Source organism: Hemiscyllium ocellatum, chromosome 10 (assembly GCF_020745735.1).
Source record: "Hemiscyllium ocellatum isolate sHemOce1 chromosome 10, sHemOce1.pat.X.cur, whole genome shotgun sequence".
In the NCBI taxonomy this organism is placed as follows: Eukaryota; Metazoa; Chordata; class Chondrichthyes; order Orectolobiformes; family Hemiscylliidae; genus Hemiscyllium; species Hemiscyllium ocellatum.
In genome coordinates, this window is record NC_083410.1 from 15,777,820 (window position 1) to 15,805,577 (window position 27,758).

General features: G+C 43.8%; 1 protein-coding gene across 2 annotated transcripts in view; it reads right to left on the reverse strand.

Moving 5' to 3' along the window:
* Window positions 1–27,758, reverse strand: part of smyd3 (SET and MYND domain containing 3) — a 781,377-nt gene that overhangs the window by 64,786 nt on the left and 688,833 nt on the right. For both annotated transcript variants that reach the window (XM_060831286.1, XM_060831287.1), the window contains 2 exons: window positions 7,103–7,190; window positions 1,976–2,150 (listed from right to left, as the gene is read on the reverse strand). In XM_060831286.1, coding sequence (XP_060687269.1) covers window positions 1,976–2,150; window positions 7,103–7,190 — 263 coding nt within the window. The remainder of the gene's footprint in view (window positions 1–1,975; window positions 2,151–7,102; window positions 7,191–27,758) is intronic.

Consider the following 27,758-nt stretch of genomic DNA (forward strand, 5'->3'; position numbering starts at 1 on the left):
TTTCACTGGGGTTGGGGAGTCCAGAACTAGAGGGCATAGGTTTAGGGTGAGAGGGGAAAGATATAAAAGGGACCTAAGGGGCAATTTTTTCACTCAGAGGGTGGTACGTGTATGGAATGAGCTGCCAGAGGAAGTGGTGGAGGCTGGTATAATTGCAACATTTAAGAGGCATCTGGATGTGTATAAGAAAAGGAAGGGTTTGGAGGGAAATGGGCCGGGTGCTGGAAGGTGGGACTAGATTGGTTTGGGACATCTGGTCGGCATGGATGGGTTGGACCGAAGGGTCTGTTTCCATGCTGTACATCTCTATGACCCTATAAGGTTGATGGAAAGTATCTAAAGAGGGTCTCCTGGTATTAGGTGGGTAGTGGCTAGGAGGTAAAGATCTATAAGGGTCTGAATAAATTTATAATCAAGGAAATTATCTGTTGTACTTTTCCATTTATTTAACATAGGGTGGCAGGTTGCAAGGGGCTTGAGGGAAACTCAGGGTTTAGATTCTGAGAATTGCCTTACCAATGCTGATACAAGTTAATTGGTCCGGCTGGAAATTAGCAGAAAATGAGGAGAATTTACAAAAGAAAAAAGTCAAGACAGGGCCCGTTCATAAATGTATTGCCTCCTTACATGGGCAGTTATCACAGATATTAGCAGAGTTGATTGAAGACTCTTCCTTGTAAGTCTCCTGGATTATTATGAACATCACAGCCACGTTATTCAGTAGTGCCTCATACACTCACTCACCTCTAAAGTAAAAAATCACTCCAGAGAAGCTGGTGTGGTTCTAATGTTACTAGACCAGTAATCCAGATCCCTAAGCTAATGGCCTGAGGACTGGGTGCTAAGTGTTACAAATGATCAACAAGAACATCAGGGAGGGGAAAATTCCATTCATGTGTTCAAATTCCACTGTGGCAACTGGTGGAATATAAATTCAATCCGAAATGTAGAGCGAGTCGTGATGATGGTCATCATGAAACTAGCAACAATGGTCATAAAAACCCATCAAGTTGATTGATGGAAGGAAATCTGCTGTCTTTACCTGGTCTGGCCTACACGTAACGCCAGACCCACAGCAATGAGGTTGGCTTTTAGCTGCCCTCTGAAATTGTTGAGTAAGCCACTCAGTTCAAAGCGCTGGACAACGAATGATGACCCTACCATCGAAGAACAACAAAGGACAAGCCTTGGATGACACTCGAGTACTGAGGGAGTGCTGCACTGTCCGAGGTGCTGTTCACAGAGCAGGTTCTACGCTCCGTTTCCTTATCTTCTGAAAATATCGGAGGCAGTTAATCAGATGTAGGATTGTGGAAATCTGAAATACCCTCTGCTAAAAATAAGTTGAGGCTGGTGGGGAGGGAGGACATTGAGACTAATAGATTTTTGTTAGGCAAGGATATTAAAAGGTTCCACAACCAAGGCAGGTAGATGAGGTTAAGACATAGTCGATTTCATGCAATGATGGAGTGGATTCAAAGAGCCTCGTTCTGTGTAACATAAACTAACTTTTTGAGGATTTTTTGTCACATTTGGTATTGCAACTCCGAGGAGTTAACTTGAATTAAAAGTCAGCACAGGTTTTTCATTTGACAATTGAATTAAAGATACCATTCTCTGACATGGTCTTTTGGTTCCCCTTCAGCAATCAAGAAGGGTAACTCAGAGAGAAATGTATCAAGGGATGGCCACCACTGGCAGGAAATTGTTAAATCAGATTTATGATCAGAAAGAGTGAAACAAGATTATAGAGATAATCAAATGCACGGGCTTCGTTTTTATTGTGAGTGAGTTAAATTGAAATAGATTTCATTTTCAAATGATAATGGATGATTTTCTCTCACTCACAGACATACACACGCACATTAACACTATCTTGCATACGTATTCTCTCTCATAAGAATACTCAGTCACACAGCATCTCAGCCACAGAAAGACAGAGATATCCCCACTGCAATGAAGCTTTGCCACTTACTGATACGGTCGGAGGGTCCTGACACTGTAACACAGGGCGTCCTCCCAGCGAGCAAGGTGAATACAGCCATCCATGGCAGCATCAAGCAGCTTCAGCAGATAGAGGTTCGTGTCAGGGAGGACATCTCGATTCTTGTCGATGAAAGCCTGGCACACCTCCACCACCTCTTCCCAGTCTGTTATTAACTTCAGTTAAGGAATCAGGCAGGAAAATGAAACACAAACCAGAAGGATATTATTTTACAAAAGGCAGCTGGATTACACTAAGTAAGGGCATCTGCTCCATTCCTGAGGGCCTTGTGTTCCTGGTTGCTTTGTTCTTAGGCAAACATTTGACACATAATATAGCTCCAAAGTGATTGGTTTTCTTTTATATCAGAGTACTGTGCTCGACAGTTCAAAGCAGGAGGAGTGGAGACTTGTTTACAGTTGTATGTGTGACCACATCGCTATTGTTGTTACAGCTTTTAAGCCCAACGTCTGGAACAGAAGCTCGGGGTTCAAGCCCACGCAAGGGCGTGTTGGCCACAGAAGGCACATCCATAAAATGGCCGAGCAGTTTGACCGTCCGCCTGTACGTCCCTCCAATACACCTGACAACAGGCAGCAAGAAAGGGTGAGTTTCCTGGTTGGCCATCCTGCAGAAGGTAATGGCAAATTACAGCACTGGTCTGTCCATGAGTGTGGGCCAATCCAAAGGAACTGCATGGCCCAGCCCTTTAGAATTGAGGATGGGAGAAAAGGCAGATAGGTACGTGAGGGGACCTTGTTCCTTTGAAACAACAAACACACCAGCCTACATATGCAGCATTCAGCACAGTATCCTCGAGTAACTACTCATTTTTCCACTTCTTACCTCTCTCCCCACTATACTGAGGCTATTAGAATTCCAAACTTGGCATCAAACTGACTCTGTTTCTGCGAAACTAACCTATCACTAGCCTTTGTCACCATTCTGTGTCTGCCGTGCAAGCCAGCTCTGATGAAGAGTGATCTAGACTCAAAGTGTTAGATTACTCTCTCTCCATGGATGCTGCCTGACCCACTGCATTTCCAGCATTTTCTGTTTTCAGTATAGATTCCAGCATCTGCAGTAATTTGCTTTGAGATGTTAGCTAAGTTTGGTTTAGGATGTGAATGACACTGGGAGACCATGCCTCTTGTCCATCCCTCAGGGAGTAAGGATCAACCCTGCATTGTGGAATTTGAGTCAGATAGATGGCAGGACAACAGGATTAAATGGAAATTGGTCCTTTTGGAATCTTTCGCCCCTCTCGGACATTTCAGTATAAATTTCGCTTTCAAGGAGGATTGGAATAGTGGAACATGGTCAAGAGAGAGGTTGAGAAGAATATAATAGACATAGTTAAGGGGATTAACACATGACTGAGAGGAATGAAAGGTTAAATTCTTAGCTTTGATGGAAGTCTGAAATGAGGGAGATTTGTTTGAGATTTGTTAGTATACACCAGTCGGGCTGAGTGGCCTAATTGCATGCTATAACTGCAATGATTAGATTAGATTAGACTTACAGTGTGGAAACAGGCCCTTCGGCCCAACAAGTCCACACCGACCCGCCGAAGCGCAACCCACCCATACCCCTACATTTACCCCTTACCTAACACTACAGGCAATTTAGCTTGGCCAATTCACCTGACCCGCACATCTTTGTGACTGTGGGAGGAAACCGGAGCACCCGGAGGAAACCCACGCAGACACGGGGAGAACGTGCAAACTCCACACAGTCAGTCGCCTGAGTCGGGAATTGAACCCGGGTCTACAGGCGCTGTGAGGCAGCAGTGCTAACCACTGTGCCACCGTGCCGCCCCTAGACGTTGGATCTCCTGCTTTTGATTTGCTTCAGTGGCGATGTCCAATAAGGACTGTGAGTTCTTCATTCAGATCATCATGTTCAACGATGATTACAGGCCCACTTGAGAACAAAATTTGTATAAAACATTGAATTCAGACCAGAACAACGCACTGAGAAAAGAATTTCTACAGTGTGGAAACAGGCCATTCAGCCCAACAAGTCCACACTGACCCTCCGAAGAGTAACCCACACAGACCCATTTTCCTGACCTACATATCCCTGAACATTACGGGCAATTTAGCATGGCCAGTTCACCTAACCTGCACATCTTTGGACTGTGGGAGGAAACCCACGCAGACATGGGGAGAATGTGCAAACTCCACACAGACTGTTGCTGGAATCAAACCCGGGACCCTGGCGCTGTGAGGCAGCAGTGCTAACCAACGAGACACCGTGCTGCTTGATCGGCTACTGCAATATGACATTGCTGGTGATTTTACCCGGGCTTGAATCCAAACTGACCTTCTTGGATTTCCATTTCTTTTCTGAACGTCTTTTTTTATTCATTCACAGGATGAGTGGATCAGTAGCTAGGCCAAAAGTTTTGCCTCTCCCTGACTGGCCTCATGGAGATGGTAGTGAGCTGCCTTCTTGACACACTGCAGTCCCTGGGATACAGGGACACCGAACATGCTGATGGGGAGGGAGTTCTGAGGTTCTATCCAGCAACAGTGAAGAGACAGGGATATGGATGGAGAGGGCTTGGTGGGGAAGTCACAGTGAGTGGTGTTCACATGGATCTGACGCCTTTGTACTTCTAAGCATTGAGGTAATGGGCTTGGATGCTGTGTCTCTTTCATATTTTGAAGGTGTGTGCAAGTTTAATCGTTCAGTAATTTTTTTGAATCTTGATGTCACCCCTTCCTTTGAATGTTGGTACTGAAAGGTTTGGCTATATGACCTTTGACCTTTTTTCTTTACCTATCAAAATTCCGAACCAGAATAGGCCATTGGGCTGATTGAGCCTGCTCCACCAGTCAAAAAAGTCATGGCTGACCTGATTGAGGCCTCAGTTTCATTTTCTTGCCTTTCCCAGTACCCTCTAACCTTCCCCTCCACCTCCCCCATATGTTCATGAAGAATTATTCTATCTCTCTGCCTGAAAAACATTCCATGATACAGCCTCCATCCCTGTCTAGGGAAAAGAATTCTGAAGACCAATGACCCTGTGAAAGGAACAATCCCTCATGACCTGCATCTTAAATAGGAAACGCCTTATTTTTAAACTGTTTTCTCAATCTCTCCCACATGAGGAAACATCTTTCCAGCATCCACTCCGTTAAATCCCCTCATAACACGGCTGTGAAACTCGTTCAAGACCTTGACCCACATTCATCTCACTGCCACTTGTATCTCATCTATCCCACTGCTTTGCCGTTTATCATTTCTTTCAGTGCAGTTCTGACTTCATTCAGATTGATGCGAGATTTCATTCCTAGTTTTAACAGCTACCCTTGCCTGTTCTTGGGTTTTCCTCATTCACAAGACCATTAAACTATCGGCTCCACCTCCTGTTTTTTCATCCTCATCCAATGAGTTATTCCACCTGCATCTTTCATTAGACACACATTTCCCACATCTTCTATTAACCTATCTCCAGCAGCTGCCATTCTCGAGAAAACATGGATAATAAGGCCATAAAAATGCAAACTAAACACTAGGGTTTATTTCTAGAGGGTTGGATGGAAACGCAAAGAGCTTGTGTTAAACGTGTACAGAAGCATTGGTTTAGATAAGTAGGTAATCATCTGGTCTCCATAGAAACTAACAATGGAGGCACCGGAGAAGGTGTGAACAAAATTCCCACCAAGGGGATTAGATTAGATTAGATTAGATTCCCTACAGTATGGAAACAGACCCTTCGACCCAACAAGTCCACACCGACCCTCCGAAGAGCAACCCACCCAGACCCAGCTCCCTCTGACTAATGCACTTAACACTGGGCAATTTAGCATGGACAGTCCACATGATCTGTGCATCTTTGGACTGTGGGAGGAAACCGGAGCACCCGGAGGAAACCCAGGCAGACACAGGGAGACTGTGTTACACCTGGCAGGAATGATTGAACAGGTTGGGGTGTTTCTCTCTGGCAATAAAAACTGAGCAGCAGCTGATGGGGATCAGCAAGATTATAAAAGATGTTTGATCAGGTGAAGGTAGACAAATATTTGTGAAGGGGACCAAAATTAGACACCATGAATAAACGCTTCTCACCAATGAGTCTGACTTAGTTTGAGAATGGTGAGAATATAGAACATCTGACTTTTTAAAATTCATTCATGGGATGAGGCTGTCAGTGCCCATCTCTAATTGCCCAGATGGCAGTTTATGAGTCAACCACATCGCTATGGGTCTAGAGTCACACGTAGGCCAGACCAGGTAGGGACAGCAGATTTCCTTCTCTGAAGGATATTCATCAACCAGATAGCATTTTCCAACAATTGACAATGGATTCATGGTCATCATTAGACTCCGAATTCCAGGTCAAGGAGCAATTGGAGGAGTAGTGTTGTGGTAATGACACTAGGTTAGCATTCTGGAACCCTAGCCCAACACAATCCCGTCATGACAAGTAGTGAAATTTGAACTTGATTTTCTTTTTAAAATGCACTTGTTCAATGGCAGCCCTGTAACCACTGTTAATTGTCATAGAAATCCAACTGGTTCACTACTGTACTTCAGGGAAATAGTTTCATGCATAAGTGCCTCCTTTGCTCGGTCTGACCTACACATGACTCCAGATCTACAGCAATGACTCCCCTTTGAGTGATTAGGCATGGGACGGCAATAAATGCAGTGACACCCATGAATGAATTGAAACAAAATTGAGGTGTAGGAGCAAGTGTGGTAAGGAACTGGGAGAAAAAGAAATAAAAGGAGTTGGTGACTTTTGGTGAAAGGTTTTGGAAGAGGCGTTTGTGGAACAGAATGGCCGTGATTCGTTTTGGTTGTGCTGTATAGGTTAAAGGTTGAGCTCTTCTAATCTTCATGTGTGTCCAAGGGCAGCTTAATGGGACCGCTATTCAAAGTGATCGACTGTTTTAATAATTTGAGTCATCTCCCGAGCCGTGCCCACAGTGTTACTATTCTAACACAGCAATGAGGATATTCCAGGAACAAAACCAGGAAAAAGAGGAAAGTTGTGCATGACATGCCCCGATGTGGGAAATGTTATTGTGTGAGCTATATCTCACATCACCCACACAGCTGGAACTGTTCTCAACGGTGGCTAATGTCTTCACCTCATCAGGATACTTCCTGCAGACTGTAATTTCTCCACTTTCGGAATCGATTCTTTGATTTCCTTCCAGGCGTGTTTCTCTCCCGCCAGCATGTCTGAGTCCTGCACAGAATGAGTAGGAAAGTTCATAGCTTTGACTGTGTCAGGGTAACTTCCATCAAATTCCCCGCTCGTCCCTTCACCCCAGTCTCACTTACACAGAAAGCTAATTACTGTGCGTGCTGGAAATCTGAAATCAAAAGAGAAAGTGCTGGAGAAACTCAGCAGGCCTGGGGAGAGATAAACAGAGGGTAACATTTCAAGTTCGATACCGCTGACTTGTGCTTCAGAAGAGTCATATTGGACTCAAAATGTTAACTCTGATTCTCTCTCCATAGATGCTGCCAGACTACTGAGTTTCTCCAGCATTCTCCTTTTATCCCATTCTCATTTCCTGGAAATGGTGAGGAAATGGTTAGGAACTGCTCCTCAAGTCTTCCAATCCCTCCCTACTCAACGAAACACCAAGAGTTTACGTCTGACAGCAACTGACAATCTTGGAGCCTGTTATATGAACAGATGCTGGGAGTGTTAACTGCTCTGTAAGCCCACCTATGTCTGCTGTTAGTGCTGACAAAGTGCTTTTCTAAGATTATTAAACATGTCAGGCTCTTGAAAGATGACATTTCTACCGACTGACTACAGCTGTCTTTGTAACCTTTCTTCAATAACAGTGTGGGAAAGCTAAGAACCGCGATGCAAAAAAAACCTTAAAACACAAAAAACACTTAACTGTCTGTCAGGTGTTTTGGACAGCCTGCAAGACATTAGTAATTCATTCATCTATTTGTCTTATTCATTGACAGATTTGGACATCACTGGCGAGATCAGCATTTATCACCCAGCCCTAGTTTGACCGAAGCTGAAAATGTGTTGTTGGTTAAAGCACAGCAGGTTAGGCAGCATCCAAGGAATAGGACCGAAGGTGATATTACAGGAGGGTCACCAACGTTAGGGCAGGAGTGCCAGGATTTTTACCCAAAAACACTGAAACAGAGATATATTTCCAAGTCAGCGTTTTGGAGGGGAACTTGCCAGTGGTGCTGTTTCCATGTGCCAGCTACCTTTGCCCTCTTAGATGGCGCAAGTTGCAGGTTTGCAAGGTGTTCCTGAAGGTGAGTTACTGCAGGGCAGCTTCTGATGATGCACAATGCTGTCAGTGTGCATCTTGGATGTAGGGGGTAAATGTGGAAGGAGGTAGATAGGTTGCTGATCAAGAGGGCAGCTTTGTCCTGGATGGTGTCAAGCTTCTTGAGTCCGGGTGGGCCTGCACTCATTCCACTGCACACCTGGTTTCTGCCTTGTAAATTTTGGACTGGCTTTGGAGAATCAGGAGGTGAAGTACTCACCACAGAGTTCTAGTTCTGACCTGGTCTTGCAGCTCTTGAGTATTTATATAGTCATTCCAGTTCAGTTTCTGGTCATTGGCTAATCCAACGATTTTGTTGATGTTGGGAGATTCGGTGATGGTAAAATCTTTGAAGATGGTTAGGTTTTTTCTTGTTGGAGATAGTTACCTGGCACAAGCTGCATGGGAAATGATACTTCTCACTTATCAGCCCAAGCCTGAATATTGTCCAAGTCTTTCTGCATGTGATCACAAGTGCTTCAGTCCTTGAAAACTTGCAAATGCTAATGAACATTGTGCGATCATCAAATAACATCCCCATGTCTGATGAAGGGAAGACCATTGATGAATTATATGAAGATGCTTGAGCCGAGGACACTTTCCTAAGAAACCCATGCAGTGACCTTCTGTAACTGAGGTGGGTGACCCTCAATAATCACAACCAACTCCCTGGGTTTCATTCCAATGAGTTGAGAATTATTTCCCTCATTCCCATTGGTTTCAATATTACTTGGTCAACATTTATCTTGGTAAAGACATTCACCCACTGTCCTGCTCTGGTGCCCATGTTTGGAGTATGACTGTAATGAGGTCTCGAGTCAAAAGGTCCTGCCAAACAGTGAGGTGAAAGTGAGGACTGCAGATGCTGACATCAGAGTGTGCTGGAAAAGCACAGCAGGTCAGGCAGTATCTGACGAGCAGGAAAATCAACATTTTGGGCAAAGGCTCTGCATCAGGTCTCATTCCTGATGAAGAACTTTTGCCCGAAATGTTGCTTTTGCTGCTTCTCGGATATTGTCTGACCTGCTGTGCTTTTCCAGCACCACTTTAATCTGGACCATGCCAGAAAGTGAACTGAGTATCAGGGAGCCTGTTATTAATAACTGAGTGTTGTTTGACAGCACTGTCAATGACCTTTACCATCGTCTTGCCAGTGATTGAGAAATAGGCAGTTGGTCAGCTTGGGTTTTTCCTGCGTTTTGCGATTGGACGTACCTGGGCAGCTTTTCACATTGGTCGGTTGATGCTAGGGGCAAGTTTTGATACAATAGAGTAGCCATTTCTGAGACCGGTCAAGAAGCTGGAGTCATATGCAATCAAAATCAGGTAAAAGCCAGCAGATTTCCTTCTCGAAAGAACTTCATTCCATCAGATGATTCTTCCGCCATTCTGGCAGTTTTATGTGGCACTGGTATTTTATTACCGCTTTGTATTTAATTAATTGGATGTAAATTTATCAATCATCATGAAACGATTTCTGTAGATCAGTGGTTGAGGTCTCTGGATTACAATTTAGCAATATTACCATTCTGATCTGGATTGTATCCATCATTACCTCAAACAATCGACCAGTTGAGGATTAGTTCAATATTTGAGCACAGTCTTTTATGTTGTTAACACCTTCTTTACTTTTTTTAAAATTATTTTTGGCTTGGAGCTGTGAATTGTGAGCTGAGAGCTGAAGGTGACTTTTAGATTAGGGGCAGCAGCTTATTCTTAAAACAAAAAGAACAAATTGATACTTGTTTATGAGGCCAGACCTGGAATTTAATTGGTGGTTGATACTAGTTTAAAGAATTCCTGATGAAGGGCTTATGCTCGAAACGTCGAATTCCCTATTCCTGAGATGCTGCCTGGCCTGCTGTGCTTTGACCAGCAACACATTTTCAGCTGTGATCTCCAGCATCTGCAGACCTCATTTTTTACTTAAAGAACGCTAGGGCTATTTCGGTTCCGGGGATGCATTGTGCTCAAACAGATGGCAGATGCTTGAACATTAACAGGGGCCTCACTGGCAGTCTAACAAAGAGAAACCAAAGTTTGAACTGGCTTTTGAACCGAGTTTAGGTGAGAAGGATTGTGGCTGTAAAAACTACAGGATGTAGGCTCGATTGGTCACAGAGTCATAGAGATGTACAGCATGGAAACAGACCCTCAGTCCAACTCGTCCATCCTGACCAGATATCCCAACCCAATCTAGTCCCACTTGCCAGCACCTGGCCCATATCCCTCCAAACCTTTCCTATTCATACATGCATCTAGATGCCTTTTAAATTTTGCAATTGTACCAGCCTCCACCACTTCCTCTGACATCTCATTCCACACACGCACCACTCTCTGCATGAGAAAGTTGCCCCTGAGGTCTCTTTTATATCTTTCCCCTCTCACCCTAAACCTATGCCCTCTAGTTCTGGACTCCCCCCACCCAGGGAAAAGACTATGTCTACTTATCTTATCCATGCCCCTTATGATTTTATAAACCTCGATAAGGTCACCCCTCAGCCTCTGACGCTGTAGGGAAAACAGCCCTAGCCTATTCAGCCTCTCCACATAGCTCAAATCGTCCAACCCTGGCAACATCCTTGTAAATCTTTTCTGAACCCTTCCAAGTTTCACAACATCTTTCCAATAGGAAGGAGACCAGAACTGCACGCAATATTCCAACAGTGGCCTAACCAATGTCCTACAGCCACAACATGACCTCCTAACTCCTGTACTCAATACTCTGACCAATAAAGGAAAGCATAACAAATGCCTTCTTCATTATCCTATTTACCTGCGACTCCGGATAAGGTTTGTTTTCCCAAAATGCAGCACCTCACATTTCCCAGTATCAACTTACTGAAATTTTGGAGAATAAAATCTCCTCTTCCAACTGTTTGTAAACACGTACCAATAGATTTAAAAACAGCTTCTTCTTCGCTGTTATCAAACTTACGGACAGATGTCTCATACACTAGAGTTGATCTTTCTCTACAACTTCATTGTTGGTGTAACACTACATTCTGCCTTCTGATGTACTTATGTAAGATATAATTTATACGGTTTTCACACAACACAACATGTTTCACTGTATCTCGGTATGTGTGACAATAATAAATCAAATCAAATCAGTTGGAAGTATTAAGTAAATATTCCTTGGAGGTTACTGGAAGTTACTTGCATAAATGTTTTCAGAAATCAAGTAGGATACAATCTCATGCCCCTGTGATTAGATTACCCACAGTGTGGAAACAGGCCCTTCGGCCCATCAAGTCCACACCGACCCGCCGAAGCGCAACCCACCCACACCCCCACACTTACCCTTTACCTAACACTACAGATGATCTGTGACAGATCGTGGAGTTTGCTGTGAACTGGCCAGTTACATCTGTTTTTTCCTTTGGAGCCATCTGTGTCAGCATTTGTGGGGCTCGAGTCAAAGATGGTTGGGTTTAAATTATACATCAATTAGATTACCTTGTTGCTTAACTTTGATCTGCTATAACTACTGAATTATTAATAAATGGTTAAATTTTCTGTTTGAGCTCTAGACTTGGTGATTATTATCAGGTATTCTGATTCAGAATAGCTGATAGATAAAGTCTGATTAGGAACTATTGGGACTACTTTGAGCATTAATGAGGATTGTAATTTTCCTATGTTGTGAATACAGGGATAGGGAGGCTGATTTGAATTGGCTGTCTGTCCCTTTGTCATAACAACATAGAGTCATAGAGCTGTACATCACGCACACAGACTCTTCGGTCCAACTCGTCCATGCTGACCAGATATCCTAACCTAATCTAGTCCCATTTGCCAGCACTTGGGCCATATCCATCTTAACTCTTCCTATTCATATACCCATCCAGATGCCTTTTAAATATAATTGTACCAGCCTCCATCACTTCCTCTGACAGCTTATTCCCTACACGCACCACACACTGTGTGAAAACGTTGCCCCTTAGGTCCCTTTTAAACTTTTCCCCTCTTGCCCTAAACCTCTAGTTCTGGACTCCCCCACCCCAGGGAAACGATCTTGTCTATTCACCCTATCCATGCCCTTCGTGATTTTATAAACCTCTATAAGATCATCCCTCAGTATCCGATGCTCCAGGGAAAATAGTGCCAGCCTGTTCAGCCTCTCCCGATAGAACAAATCTTCCAAACAGAGCAACATCCTTGTAAATCTTTTCTGAACCCTTTCAAATTTCACAACACAATTTCTATAGGAGAGAGACCAGAATTGCACACAACATCTACCTAGTAGGATTTCGTTTCACTTTTTGTCTGAAAAATAGCACCTTCAACAAAGCAGCACTCCTTCAGTGTTGTACTGGAGAGTCAGTCAAGACCTATTCAAGTCTCTGCAGTAGGAGACCAGGGTGTTATTCACCAAACCACAGCTGAGAAGTGTAAAAGAAATCTGAGTGCAGTACCTTTCTTGCTGCTGGCCTCTGACTGCAGTGTTTAGTCCTCTCAGCAACTCACATACTGAAACAGTCTGTGTATACATACACTGAGCCCTGGGCAATATCCAGGCTTGGGCTAACACAATCACATAGCCTTCTCCCCATCCCAGTCACTGTTCAGTCTGTCCAGGTATGCTGCTTTCTGCTACCAGGCGGCATGGGAGAAGGAAGAGAGAAAGGCACACATTTTCTCACATACATGCACACTCTCTCTCACACCCACAGACATTTTCTCTCTCACGCACACACAGTCTCTCTCTCTCTCTCTCTCTCTCTCACACATACACAAACAGGTAAAAACAATGACTGCAGATGCTGGAAACCAGATTCTGGATCAGTGGTGCTGGAAGGGCACAGCAGTTAAGGCAGCATCCAAACAGCAGCGAAATCGACGTTTTGGGCAAAAGCCCTTCACCAGTAATAAAGGAGGGCTTTTGCCTGAATCGTCGATTTTGCTGCTCCTTGGAACACCCACCATTTCCAAGTTTCCATTCTGGTAGTTTCGCTGCTCCTTGGATGCTGCCTGAACTGCTGTGCTCTTCCAGCACCACTAATCCACATACACAAACACTTACACACACATGTACACACAAACACTCACACATGTACACACAAACACTCACACGCACACAAAACACATTCACACATACACACAAACACTCTCACACATACAAACACATTTACACGCACACATGCGAACACTTACACTTACATACACATGTACACAAAACACATTCACACATACACACAAACACACAAAATACTCACACTCACACTCACACACACAAACACTCACTCCCACACACACTGTCTGTGAGCCTCAGTGAGCTTTTTTTCATCATCCTCCCAATCCTGTCTCACTAACTATCGACTGTACCCCTGTGGGAATCCCCTTTGTCCTATTCTCTCACTCGCTGCAGCTGAAAACATTGGCCACTGCTGGGACCTTCTGGGAACCCTGGCATTGCTGCCAGCTGTAAAGGTCATGTGCTGCCAGTCTGTGAGTAAAAAATGAAGTCTGCAGATGCTGGAGAAGAAGGGCTTATGCTCGAAACGTCGAATTCTCTATTCCTGAGATGCTGCCTGCCCTGCTGTGCTTTGACCAGCAACACATTTGCAGCTGCTGCCAGTCTGTAGCTATCCTGCAGGGTTCATTTTATTCGCCAGATGTCACATGACACCAGGTTACAGTCCAACAGATTTATTTGAAATCACAAGCTTTCGGAGTGCTGCCCCTTCATCAGGTGAAGCCAAGTTCCTTTGCTATATCATCACCAAACATGTGCATGTTGCATGTTTATATTTACAAGTTCATTATAAATCATCAGAAGATCAGCACAGTTTCTTTATCCTATAGTAGAAGCGCTCCACTGTGCATCAGAAAGAAACCTTCAGGAAGTAATGCCTGGCACGACAGTATGCTGCGTACAGACGAGGGCAAGCTGGTTGCTCGAAGGAAGCTCAGTTTGTATCTTCATAGAAGGTGGGTGTTCCAACAGGTTCGGAAGTCCTCGATGTGTTTAGGGCATGCTGCATTCCCACTGAATACTCCCAGACATGCAGCCACTTTCTTGGCCTGTATTTGATGTGGTTCTGCAGCCATCCCTCTGAGCTACTGCCTGCAGATGGTTCTGATTAGAATCCAGTCAGCGAGTCATCTTAGATACTTAACTCTGGCAAGATTACCTCTACACAAGGATTCATGGGACCCAGGGGCAATTTAGTCCCTCAGCTTTCTTTTGCGGGGGGAAGGGTATAAAGTCAGATCCAGCTGCAAACTTCGCTGGTTTGGCCAGAATCATACAGCATCTGCTATATGATTAGGAAACAGCCCGTTCTCCAAAACGTTTAAAGTGAGGATGCTCAAGCATAAATTAGTAGCCGGAGGCATTTTGTAAAACAAAGCTGTCAACCTGGGCTCACCTCTCAGGGGTCTTCATTGAAAGGATTCTTATCACCAAGATGGAGAGAGGAAGGGGGACAGAGAAGTGAGTGAGAGGGAAAGAAAGAGAGACAGAGAAAGACAGAAAGAGAAGGAAAGAAAGAGAGAGAGAGAGACATAGACAGAGACAGAAACTACCAGAATGGAAACTTGGAAAGACCAGTTCCGACCAGCCCCATTTCATTACAATTCCAGATGGGATACTCCCAAAAGATCAAATCTTAATCTGTCCGTAAGAATGTGGGTTTAGATTAGATTAGATTAGATTACTTACAGTGTGGAAACAGGCCCTTCGGCCCAACAAGTCCACACCGACCCGCCGAAGCGCAACCCACGCATACCCTTACATTTACCCCTTACCTAACACTATGGGCAATTTAGCATGGCCAATTCACCTGACCCGCACATCTTTGGACTGTGGGAGGAAACCGGAGCACCCGGAGGAAACCCACGCAGACACAGGGAGAACGTGCAAACTCCACACAGTCAGTCGCCTGAGTCGGGAATTGAACCCGGGTCACTGGCGCTGTGAGGCAGCAGTGCTAACCACTGTGCCACCGTGCCGCCCACTTTTTTATTTTTTTATTTTTTAAGATTAGATTAGACTTACAGTGTGGAAACAGGCCCTTCGGCCCAACAAGTCCACACTGACCCGCCGAAGCGAAACCCACCCATACTCCTACATTTACCCCTTACCTAACACTACGGGCAATTTAGCATGGCCAATTCACCTGACCTGCACATCTTTGGATTGTGGGAGGAAACCGGAGCACCCGGAGGAAACCCACGCAGACACGGGGAGAACGTGCAAACTCCACACAGTCAGTCACCTGAGTCGGGAATTGAACCCGGGTCTGAGGTGCTGTGAGGCAGCAGTGCTAACCACTGTGCCACCGTGCCGCCCTCGAATGGGTTATGATCCATTGTCACAGTACTCCGCTATATATACCTTTCTCGAAGTCTTCTGTAGCTATTAAGCTCATATCACTTGCAGCATGGTATCAAGAATGCTGCAGCTGAAATGGTGTGGATTTTCAGGGCTCTAAGAGAGTCAGTTGCTGAAAGGAACAGCAAGGAAGAAGTAAAACAAAAAATCTGCAACTAGGAATTACTGGGTGAGTCAAAATGGCTGTGTATTTTCCATTGCCTGCAGTTGTGGAAATTAAAGGAGATGCGAGACAGAATTGGAGATTTTTTTTTCCTGTTCTTACTGACAAAGCAATGAATAGCTACAAAATTAATTTAAGAAAACCTCAGCAAAAGAAGTGTTTTCTTTGTTGGGAAAGAATGTTACAAGGTGTATTGCAGTCCAGAACGCTCTGAGGAGCAGCAATGTTTGACTCCAGGAATTTTGAAGGATCACTTTGAACTTCATATTGTTACTTCTGAATGGTATGTGTTCCACATCAGAGTTTGGAGGAAAGAGAGATTATTAATTTGTGTGTGGCAGCACTGATATATTGATTAAATCATGAGAGCTTGGACAAATGAAAGATGATCTCAGCAGAGACAGAAGTGTGTTAGGCATAAGAGATTCTGCCATGAGAACACATCTGCTGAGACAGGAGAAAGCTAATCTCAAGAGAGTTACTAACATGCGCAGAAACTCTGGGTGGTCAGTCACAGCTTGATGATATGAACGAAAGAACAGGTGAGGCTTTGCACTATGCTGATAGATATTTCAAACTAAATTGAGAATGACATATTGGAAAGAAAAAAACATTTGCAAAAAGCCAGCAAAAAGACCAAGGCCATAGGGTAGGATGTAGATATTGAGAAGGACATCACATGAAATAAAGGAAATGACGCCTAGCATAGGAAAGCAAAAGGCTGGATCACTTTGCTCATAAGTATAGAGCTAGAAAGAAGCAAAGCAAGCCTACAAAGGCGGCAGCTGGTGAGATGTTAGCCAAAGGGTCTGATGAATCATTCAAGACTAGATTGGCATCGTCAGATCTAATGGTGAGAAATGGTTCATGACCAACTGAATGATGACTGTAGAGAGAAAGCATGACGTGAATATCAAGTATCGGACTGTGCCACATCATGACCTTCACAGAATTCTACACAGTCAGGTGAGATGGTGTCCCAAAAATGTAGCCCTCGAAGTAAGCTTGAGGCTATATGACAGAGCAGTCGTCATCCCAAGAGGGAAAACGAGTGCCCAGTGCAACAGAAAGGATGAGGATCAAGAATTCAAGATAGCAGATGTGAAGCAAGATTCTCTCATCTAAGCTGAAGCAAGTTGAAAGCTTGAACTAATAAACCTCAATGTGTTGGAAGAGATTTGCAGTGTTTCATGCATCACTGACTGCCCAAAAGATTCTTAAAGATTACAAAGATTGGTCTCCCAGATCTTGGATGTGTTCCATGGTGAATATCATCTCAGAGTAGATGCTTGTGTGAGACCACCTCAGCATCAGCCAAGAGGAGTTCCAGCTGCCCTCAGGTACAGCGTGAAAGAATAACAAGGAAGAATGTGAAACCAAGGCTGTAATCAAGAGAGAGACCGCGCCTACAAACTGAATAGCAGAAATGAAAGAAACTGGAAAACTGAGAGAATGCATAGATCAAAATGATCTGAGTAAAGCTTTTGACGAGATGGCCAACCTCCCATCTATAGAATCCATCTACCAGGCCCGCTGTCAAGGAAAGGCCGCCAGCATTCTCAAAGATTCATCCCACCCTGGCAATACTTTTTGACAACCTCTACCATCGGGGAGAAGATACAGAAGCCTGAACACACACACCAGCCAGTTTCGCAACATTTTCTACCCTACTATTGTTAGAATACTGAATGGATACACAAAGTCTTAACCTTTGCCTGTACCTGTGTTTTTGTTTTTGCCGCTGTTGACCTATTGTTGACTTATCTATGCTACTTAACTCTGTGATCTGCCTGTATTGCTCGCAAGACAAAGCTTTTCACTGTGCCTCGGTACACGTGACAATAAATTCAATTCATCCATTCATTCATTCAATTCACGTTCCTACCCCATGGCAACCATTGAAGGTTTGCCATAACTTTCCACGATTTTACCACCTTCAATGTAGAGGTTGGCTACGATCAAGTAAAGCAGCAATTTTCTTTTAAACTATATTCTGGATGTCATTTGGGAGGTAAGATTGTCTTGCTTGCTGTAAGAACCATGTGATTTTATTTTGTGTCATTAAAAAACTGTGGACTACAAGTTTTTAAAAAGTAGGGACTTACCAGGATGGCTGCATCGGAAACCGGAAGCAAAGATTATTAGACTGATGTTCCAGTTTTTCTACCTCCGCCGATACTCTTCTCTTCCTTATTTACTTGTGTATGTGTCTGTAATGGTTGGGGGGGGTGGGGGAATGTGGGGATTAGAATTTTTGTTACGTGCCAATGGCTTATAGTCTACTTCCTTCTAATAAATAATGATTAGATTAGATTAGATTAGATTACCTACTGTGTGGAAACAGGTCCTTCAGCCCAACAAGTCCACACCGACCCGCCGAAGCGTACCCACCCAGATCCCTACCCTTTCACCTAACACTACGGGCAATTTAGCATGGCCAATTAACCTGACCTGCACATCTTTGGATTATGGGAGGAAACTGGAGCACCCAGAGGAAACCCATGCACGGGGAGAATGTGCAAACTCCACACAGTCAGTCGCCTGAGGCGGGAATTGAACCCGGGTCTCTGGCGCTGTGAGGCAGCAGTGCTAACCACTGTGCCACCGTGCCGCCCACTATTGGGTCCACTATTGGATTCTTATTGAGTCCAAAAATCTGTTTCATGCTTTTTATCAAATGACTCTGAAAGTCAGATAAATCGAGGTTCTGTGCGTATCTTAAAAAAAAATTGGTATGACTCCTGAAACAGCGAGACTTGATTTACGGTGTACTTGCCCAGTGGGTCAGAACAATGCTGTTTGGCATTCCCATCGCTCCTGAAGAGATTCAATGCAGACAGTACGAGAGCATCAGTGATCTTCCTGGGAAGAAAACCTATTATAGCGTCCTGCTGATCCACAGATTTGGAGATATAGTGGAAGAAACCATTGCAGATCATGATTAGAATCTGGCATGACTGTTAAAGAGAACTTACCAAATTACTTGAAGTTGAACAAGAAAAAGGCGCAATTGAAGAATCAAGTATAGAGGTCATGTGTTGACAGCAAATTGTCTTGCCAGGGCCCTGACATGGTGTGAGCTGGAACAGAGATGCAGCTATCAACTGATGTGAAAGTAGTGCAATGATTTGTCAGCTACATGAACTATTTAGCAAAGATCTTGTCTGATGTGTCATTAGAGTCTGGACGTATACACAAACCACTGCTCAGGATATGCAATACCCTTGGGGCACAGATCGAGAGCAGTTTTTACGAGAATCAATCAGCTAGTGACAACAAACCCAGAGCTGAGGTACTACAATGTCAATGAAGTGAGACCAGACTTGGAGCAACCCATATAGCAAGGGCAGCCAGTTGCAGCTGGAGCCGAACCCAAACTAAATGACGCAAGATTCAGTTTGAGAAAGACCACTTGAGAAAGTCCTCAGACCACTTTTATCTGCTCCAAAGCATCTAAAAATGTCACTTAATTTGCAACATGACATAGCAAGGCAAACAGATATACTCTGCTGACATGCTGTCGACAGCAAAACTCGTAATGAAGAAATTTTAAAATGTTAAGGCAGAGTGCCAGTGATAAGCAACAGTTCATCAGGCTCTGGAAGTTACCGACCCAGCAGAATGGCACCATGCTTAAATCGAGTGAGCTACCCAACGAGATGCATCTTTCCAAATTGCAGGAAGTAATGCTGAGACAACGGCTTCAAAGCATCAAGGACAACTCTTTGGCTCTAAGACAGTACTGGACAGACAGAGATGAACAATTCAGCCCAAGGTGTCATCTTGTTTGAAGACGACAGACTCATTTTTCCCTAAGGTGATGAGAACAGAGAGGATAAAGTGGAAACCATTAAGGAACTGAATATAGTCTGAGGAAGGTAAGAGAAATGTTCTGTTGGGTTTAAGGTCCACATTGGCCAGTGTAACACTTACGTGAATGTCAAGTTGAGCAAGCTGGAGAGTTGTTGATGATGTACGGCATTCCAGCCTGACTCTGGGTGAAGTTTCAGTGGCCATCTTCATGCTCACACGATTTGTCAGCGTGTACTGTTCTGCCTATTGTGAGTCAGATTAGCTGATGTCTAAGACTACTGGTGAGACTGTAGAATAACTGAAAGCACATTTCGTCATTCTAATATTGCAGACTTTGCGATGAGTGACAATGGCCTTCAGTTCACAAGGGTTGGATAATTCAACACCAGACATCCAGTCTACATTCTTCCCCCATCAGATAGAAATGTTGAGGTGACAGACAAAGGAATCATAAAGAAATAGAGAAAGTCCAGCATTGACAAGCAGAGTAGTTCAGGTTAGGGTAGTGCTGGAAAAGCACAGCAGGTCAAGCAGCATCCGAGAAGCAGGAAAATTGTCCTTTCGGGCAGGAGCCCTTCATCAGGAATGGCATCCCTGATGAAGAACTCCTGCCCGAAATATCAGTTTTCCTGCTCCTTGGATGCTGCCTGACCTGCTGTGCTTTTCCAGCACCACTCTAATCTTGACTCCAATCTCCAGCATCTGTAGTCCTAACTTTCACCATGCAGAGTAGTTCAGTCTAAAGACTAATGTCACAGCACACCCAAATTATTCTTCCAATTTTGAAAAAAATACTACTGAAGCCAAGAGTATAATAGGTGTGAAACAGCAGAGAGACAAATTTCACTCTTAAAACACCCAATCATTGCCAAAGCTGAGGAGTGAAGAGCTAACAAGAGAAAACTTGTGTGGCAGCTTGGGACCTGTGTTGAGAAATTGTAACCTCAACCGTACATGATAAACATGAACAACCAGAAATGTGAATATGACCGCAGTCATCTACATTCAATCAGAGAACCTGTGTCTTCGCTACAGGCAGCTGCTCAGGAAGGTACAATCACCAGCACAGAAACCAGCATCATTCCTCAAGGTCCACCATTCCTTAGCATCAGAAATGGATCTGCAAGAACGGTAAGCATGGCATTAACATTGCCAGTGGAACAATACTCCTCAAAGAAAGATCACCACCCTCGGAATGAGCATACATCAGATGGACAGCCAATGACAATGTGTAATTGTAGCACTATGAGACTTGTACAGTTTAAAGACTATGTATGCAACGTTGATGAAAATGGATCTGATTGGAGCTACCATACTCTTTTGTTAATTAATAGTAATTTTCTATGTGACCATATAATATTGGGTAATCTGCAATAACTTGTAACAGCAAGTGATGGTGCATATGAATTTTTTTATGAAGAGTGTTGTTTGAAAAAAGCAATTGTATTTAGCAATACAAGTTGGCTTACTGTAGTCATGTGACCTCTGTAACTGCCATCAAACACAAGCACTTTAAACAAGGACACATAACCAAGGGAACAAAGTGATGCACATTTATAGAGAGATGTTTAATGTACACAAGACAGAACAGAGTAAAAACATCTCAGCCAGCCTTATACAAAGTGTATGAAAAGGGAAGTGGGGGTGGGGGGGGGAAACAAAAGGAAATAAAGAAGACTTTTATAGTCAGACCTTCTATAGATCAAATTGTAGAATGATTTATGCTGGCTTTTGCATTTTTGTAGATGAAGCCAGCTCTTTCTATTTGATGGAACAGTCCTATGAGAACAAAATGTTGTGGAAGGTGAGGGGAAAAGAAAGAGAGAGTTAGAGAAAGAGAAAAATGGTGAGAGAGAGTCAGGGTGAAAGGAAGAAATCCTTGAGTAAAAGGAAAGAGAGATAAAGGAAAGAGTGAGTGAGAGAGAAAGGCATCAAGGGTGTGTCTGACAGCAGGACACAAATCAGTCAACACAGTGACTCATGGCTGTTTATTGCAAAATTCATACAGTACATCTCATTTCCATGCCATAATGAGAAATGAAATATTTTCAGTGTATGCACTTCAAATTGTTCCCTGGTGCACAGAATGCCTGAAGGTTTCCAAAGGCAGTGCTTTACACAGCAGCTGCCTGCCTCCTTCCTTCCTTCCTTCCCTCTCAAAGTGACATTGTGCAGAAACATAACGAGAGCAGTGGAGGTAAGGTGAGGGGGGGGGGTGGGGGATGAAGGAGGGGAAGGTGCTGTATCATGCCTATGGACTGTTATCCTTCAATCCCAAAAGGCTGTGTGTATATGCGTGGAGCAAAATGAACATGAACGCAGATTAAAAATGTCACAAATGGGTCACGGACTTGTAAATAAGCTGTCAGTTATTAAGTGAGATCAAATTAACGCATCGCAGTGAACACTTCATCACTGTTCATGTGCAAGAATTCTGTGTCGGTAACATACCGGCTGAAGAGTAGCCCACAGCACACTTTATACAAAGGGTATGAATCCAGCAGTTGATGAGGGTGGGGTGGGGGCAACAGGATGGGGTAAAATCAAAGGTTGAGGTGAAAGCCAAGATGGGTAGGGTGAAGATCATAGTCAAAGATTTTGAAATGACTCTCAGGCCAAGGAAGTGTTCTCAACCTAATAAAGTTATCTCTGAAAATTCCTGTCTTCTGATCATCTCAGTGTGCAATTTACTGGGAAAATGTCCGGCCCCTTAATGTGTCTTTCCCGTTTTAATTATTCTGTTGTTGGTGACACTGCCTTCCATTGTCAAGACCTAAAGCTTTGTAATTCCACCCCTCCATCTTCCCCCGTGACACACCCATCTGATCTCTTGGTTTGGCACCAAACTTTGATTTCAATTTTCTTGTGAAGCACATTGCAACATTTTGTTATGTTAAAGGTGGTACAAAAATATAATGATTAATCATTTATTTATGAATGATTCATGATTTGTTTATTTCTTGTCACTTGCATTTTACAGTGAATAATAGTGAAAAGTTTCAACAGCCACCACAATCCGGCACCATTTTGAATTGTTTAAGAATAGCAAGGATAAAATATATAACTGAAAGAGAATCCTGAGCCCAGAGTCAACTCACAAACAGCATCTGTGCTGCCACGCCTCACGGCAGACCCATCAACATAAGACTTGCCATCTCTTTGCCACTGGGCCCACCTCACCACTGCCGATGCCAGGTCCTGTGCTAAGCCTACATTCATCCCATATCCAATAGCCCCCAGCTCTAATGCCACCTTGCTAATGCCAGGAGTCCCTGCTCTGGGCATACTGTAACCAGGAGACCCTGCCTCCACTGCCAGGCCATGCAGTTGTTGTTGACGTTCAATTTGCCTGGACTAATGGGATGTAATTGCTATTTTCTCTCCATTACATTCCTCCAATGCTCCTTTCCTGAAGATTTATGTCTGATACCTCACCGAGTTGCTAACTTTCACTCATTAGAAAGGACAATAACAACAAAGGGCCATTAATTCCCAGGCCATTAATTCCAAGCCTAACTCTATCCTCATCCAACACAAATACATACTCAAGAAATGAGCAGCAGATGGTAGAACACGGTAACTTTAAGAAACATAAACAAACCATTTGGCCCAATATGTCTGTATGTTTCTTGGAAGAGCAATTTGCATAGTCTCATTTTCTAATTTTTCCCTATATAATTTCAAACATTTTCTTCCTCGAGTGAATATCCATTCTTCTGAGCAAATACAGATTCTGCTCTCCCCCACATTTACGGTATAGTAGTTTATGTTCTAAAAGCTCCCCTCCTTTTGATATTTTAACTTATGCCTGGACAGAATCAGGTGCCAGTCAATACTCCTCACAACTTCCATTGCTTCAATGAAATCTCCCTGCTTTAGTGAACAGCTTTCCCCGTCCCTTCATATCTCAAGCCAGACTTTAATACAAAATACAATTTCTGGTCACCTTTCATTTTCATTCTGCAGATTAGGGACGCCTGAGTTTTGCTCGATATAGAGTTAACTATTTACATACAGAAATGCTCATAAATGTGTAAGCCTGTACGTATTTTATACCTGATTTTAACTTTAATGATTATCCACAATAGATGACTTGTGATCATTTGTTTTATTTGCATGATTACAATTTGACACCGACCTTCATGATGACTTATCAATAAACTGCCTGCCTGCATCTGATTGGCTACTGTCATCTTTGTGAAGTTCCTTTGCATTTTTTCCATCGTCCAATTGACATTCAAAAGCAGGGCTTCCAATTTTAACTACAATATTCTAACCAGAACCTGATTAATGATTTGTCTCTTACAGACTTAGCACTACCACATTACATTTGTGTTCCACGCTTCTATTTAACAACATTGCATTTTATTACATGCGATTACCATTAATAGTGTATTTCCTTCACTTCATATTTCTTGCAAAATTTCGTTTCTACACCAGACATTCCAGCTGACATCAATCTGCCAGTTGCTGAACTTAATGATCACGACTATTTTTGTCTGTGCTCTATGCCATCTGCCTATGGATTAGTCATAGAGATGTACAGCACAGAAACAGGTCTGGACAAATTCCACACTTGGGCTGACAAGTAGCAAGTAATATCTGTGCCACACAAATGCCAAGCAATGATCACTTAGAGTCATAGAGATATACAGCACAGAAACAGATTCTTCGGTCCAACCCGTCCATGCCAACCAGATATCCCAACCCAATCTAGTCCCACTTGCCAACACCCAGCCCATATCCTTCCAAATCCTTCCTATTCATATACCCATCCAGATGCTTTTTAAATATTGCAATTGTACTAGTCTCCGCCACGTCCTCTGGCAGCTCATTCCATACACCGTACCATCCTCTGCGTGAAAAAGTTTCCCCTTAGGTCTCTTTTATATCTTTCCCCTCTCACTCTGAACCTATGCCCTCTAGTTCTGGACTCCAAGGGAAAAGACATTCTCTATTTATCCCACCCATGCCCCCTCATGATTTTATAAACCTCTGTAAGGCCACCCTCAGCCTCCGACGCTCCAAGGAAATCAGCCCCAGCCTGTTCAGCCTCTCCCTATAGCTCAAAGCCTCCAACCCTGGCAATATTCTTGTAAATCGTATCTGAACTCTTTCAAGTTTCACAACATCTTTCCGATAGGAAGGAGACCAGAATGACCAGGATGGTCCAGTTGGAGCTGACCAATCACAGGTGGAAACTTTCATTTGACGTGAAAGGTGTTGATTTTAGGCTTCTGGGTGTCAACATTGATCACTCAACCGAGAATCTGGACGGCGTAGTGATAATGTCACTGCAGTTGCAATGTGCTGGTACTTTGGGAGTATGGGCTCAAATCCCAGGCAGCTGGTTGAATCTAAATTCAGACAATAACAATCAGGAATTAACAGCAATTTTCAGGAATTGTGACCATGAAATTATCACTGATGGCTGTAAAAACCCATCTGGGTAGGGGAGGAAATCTGCCATCCTTACCTGCCTGGCCTACATGTGACTCCAGACCCCCAGTACAACTGATTAACTAGCAAGCCACTCAGCTCAAGGACAATCAGGGATGGGTAACAAATGTTAGCCTGACTAGTGAAAACTACGTCCCATGAAAAACAAACCTTTTTAAAAAATCAATTAAAGCAAAAACAACTTGCCTGCCATTAAGCCATTTCTGTACGAGTTTGCTGCACACAAATTGAATATAAACGTCCAATATTCCAGTGGACATCTCATTTAAAACATCTATGCAACAGGCTGCAAAAAGCTTTTGGATTCTCAGTCTCGGTGAAAGGCTCAGTTGGCTGGATGGCTGGTTTACAATGCAGAGTAACACCAACATTGTGGGTTGTACTGGCTGAGATAATCTCTCATTCTCAACTCTCCCCTCACCTGAGGCACGGTAATCCTCAAGTTAAACTACCACCAGTCATTTTAGAACATTACAGTGCAGTACAGGCCCTTCGGCCCTCGATCTTGCGCTGGCCTATCATACCAATCTGAAGCCCATCCCACCCACACTATTCCATGTACGTCCATATGCCTGTCCAATGATGACTTAGATGCACTTAAACTTGGCGAATCTATACTGTTGCAGGCAAAGCATACCCTTACTACTTTCTGAGTAAAGAAACTATCTCTGACATCCGTCTTATACCTATCTCCCCTGACTTTAAAGCTGTGTCCCCTTGTGTTTGCCGTCCCCACACTTGGGACAGGCAATAAATATTGGCCTAGCTAGTGGGCCATCTCCCTCTCTCTCTAATTAGAAAGAGCATATAGTCCGCTTGGACTATGGTGACTTTACCTTTAAAGGAGCCGCATAAATGCAAGTACATCTCCCCCCAGAAAGCAATTACGGTCTATTCATTAGGCAAAAGTGAGGACTGCAGATGCTGGAGATTAGAATTGAGAGCGTGATGCTGGAAAAGCACAGCAGGTCAGGCAACATCCGAGGGGCAGGAGATTCAACATTTCAGGCAAAGGCCCTTCATCAGGAATGAATACGGTGTATTCATTGCTGACCCCAGCACTGCATGAAGCAGAAAGACTTCCTAATGCCTTCTTTGAAGAATTTAACATTTGAACCGAAGAGTTGTAAAGAGGGACGATGCAGCTTCCTGAGAGCTATGTGAATGCCAGCTGGAAGGGTTGTGTAATTAAAAAATCAAAACAAACAAAACTTCACCAACAATAAAAAAAAGTGTAACCAGATGAAAGGTGAATACACCACAGAGTAGACAGAGCAAGTGCTGTATACAACTGCTGTAATTTAATCCAGAATCAAACATATCGGCTCTTCACAGCAATGCCTGACTCATGTCTTGTGGTTTCTGTTAAGATTCCCGGTATTTTTTTTCTCTGTAAATAATTATAACCTGGAGTGAAATGCAGCAACCAGTACCAACTGAACAAGGAGTGAGCCTTCCTCCAGCTGATAGATTCTGGGCACATCAAGTCAAGTGGGAGGGGTGACTGCAACGCTTGAAGGAGAATCGCCCACCTTGCCCCTGGCAAGGCGCACACGTGAAGAACCTCCTGTTGCTCGGAGTGCTGGAAGGAAGACGGATTGAGGGGGTGTAGGGGTTGTTGAGGGGCAGGTCACACACAATATTACCCGCCGCCCCACACCAATATCTGTGCTGTGAAGTCAGAAGGGCGTCCTTCTCCCTCTGTCCTCCCTATCTCTCTGGACTGCATCCAGAACTGAGCAGGTGTCTGCACCTTCATCTAATGCCAAATCACCCCAGGGTGAGGCGCTCTGCAGTACATTAATCTGACTTAACAAACTAAATGTGTGAAATAAAAAAAGCGGATGCTGTCTGGATCTGTTGTTGGCTAATTGATAAGAGGCTGAAGCTATGATTAAGCGATGATTTCATTGTTGGTGTATCACGTGACTATGATGATGGCAGAAAGTGAACCAGGTAGATCAATCTTTTCTTTCTCTCTGGCAACTCCTTTACTCCTAATGTTGTTTCTCTTCATTCATTTGTGGCCCACTAGCTAGGCCAATATTTATTGCCTGTCCCAAGATGCCCTTGAGAAGGTGGTGGTGAGCTGCTTTCTTGAATCTGTGGCATTCCTGCTCCAGTGAAGGGCTGAAGAAGGGCTCATGCCCGAAACATCGACTCTCCTGCTCCTTGGATGCTGCCAGACCTGCTGCACTTCTCCAGCAACACATTTTCAGCCCTGCTCCAGTGATCTCATGCTGATCTTCACGCTCTAAACATAGACTTTCTAGAACATTCATCAAGTTCAAGGCTGCAGATAATGTCACTTTCAATTGCCTGAGGGAGTCAGCAACGATAAAATTCAGCAGATGCTGGAAATTACATTGAAAGGTACATGACTCTTAGAGGACTTGACAGGGTAGATGTGGAAAGATTGTTTCCCCCTGTGGGAGAGTCTAGGCCTGGAGGGCACCATTTCAGAATAAGGGTCACCAATCTAAGACAGAGATGAGGAGGAATTTCTTGTCTCAGAGGGGAGTGAATCTGTGGAGTTCTTTCCCACAGAGAGCTGCTGAAGCTGGGCGATTAAGAACAATCATCAAACCTCCAGGAGATAAGAAATTGGAGTCACGAGCTCAGAGGCAGCAATGGTGGCCATGGAGTTAAGAGTCCGAGTTGACAAACCCTAGGATCAGCTGCAAGGCTGATCAGAAATCTGTGAAATGGTCAGGCTTTGCTTTGCCT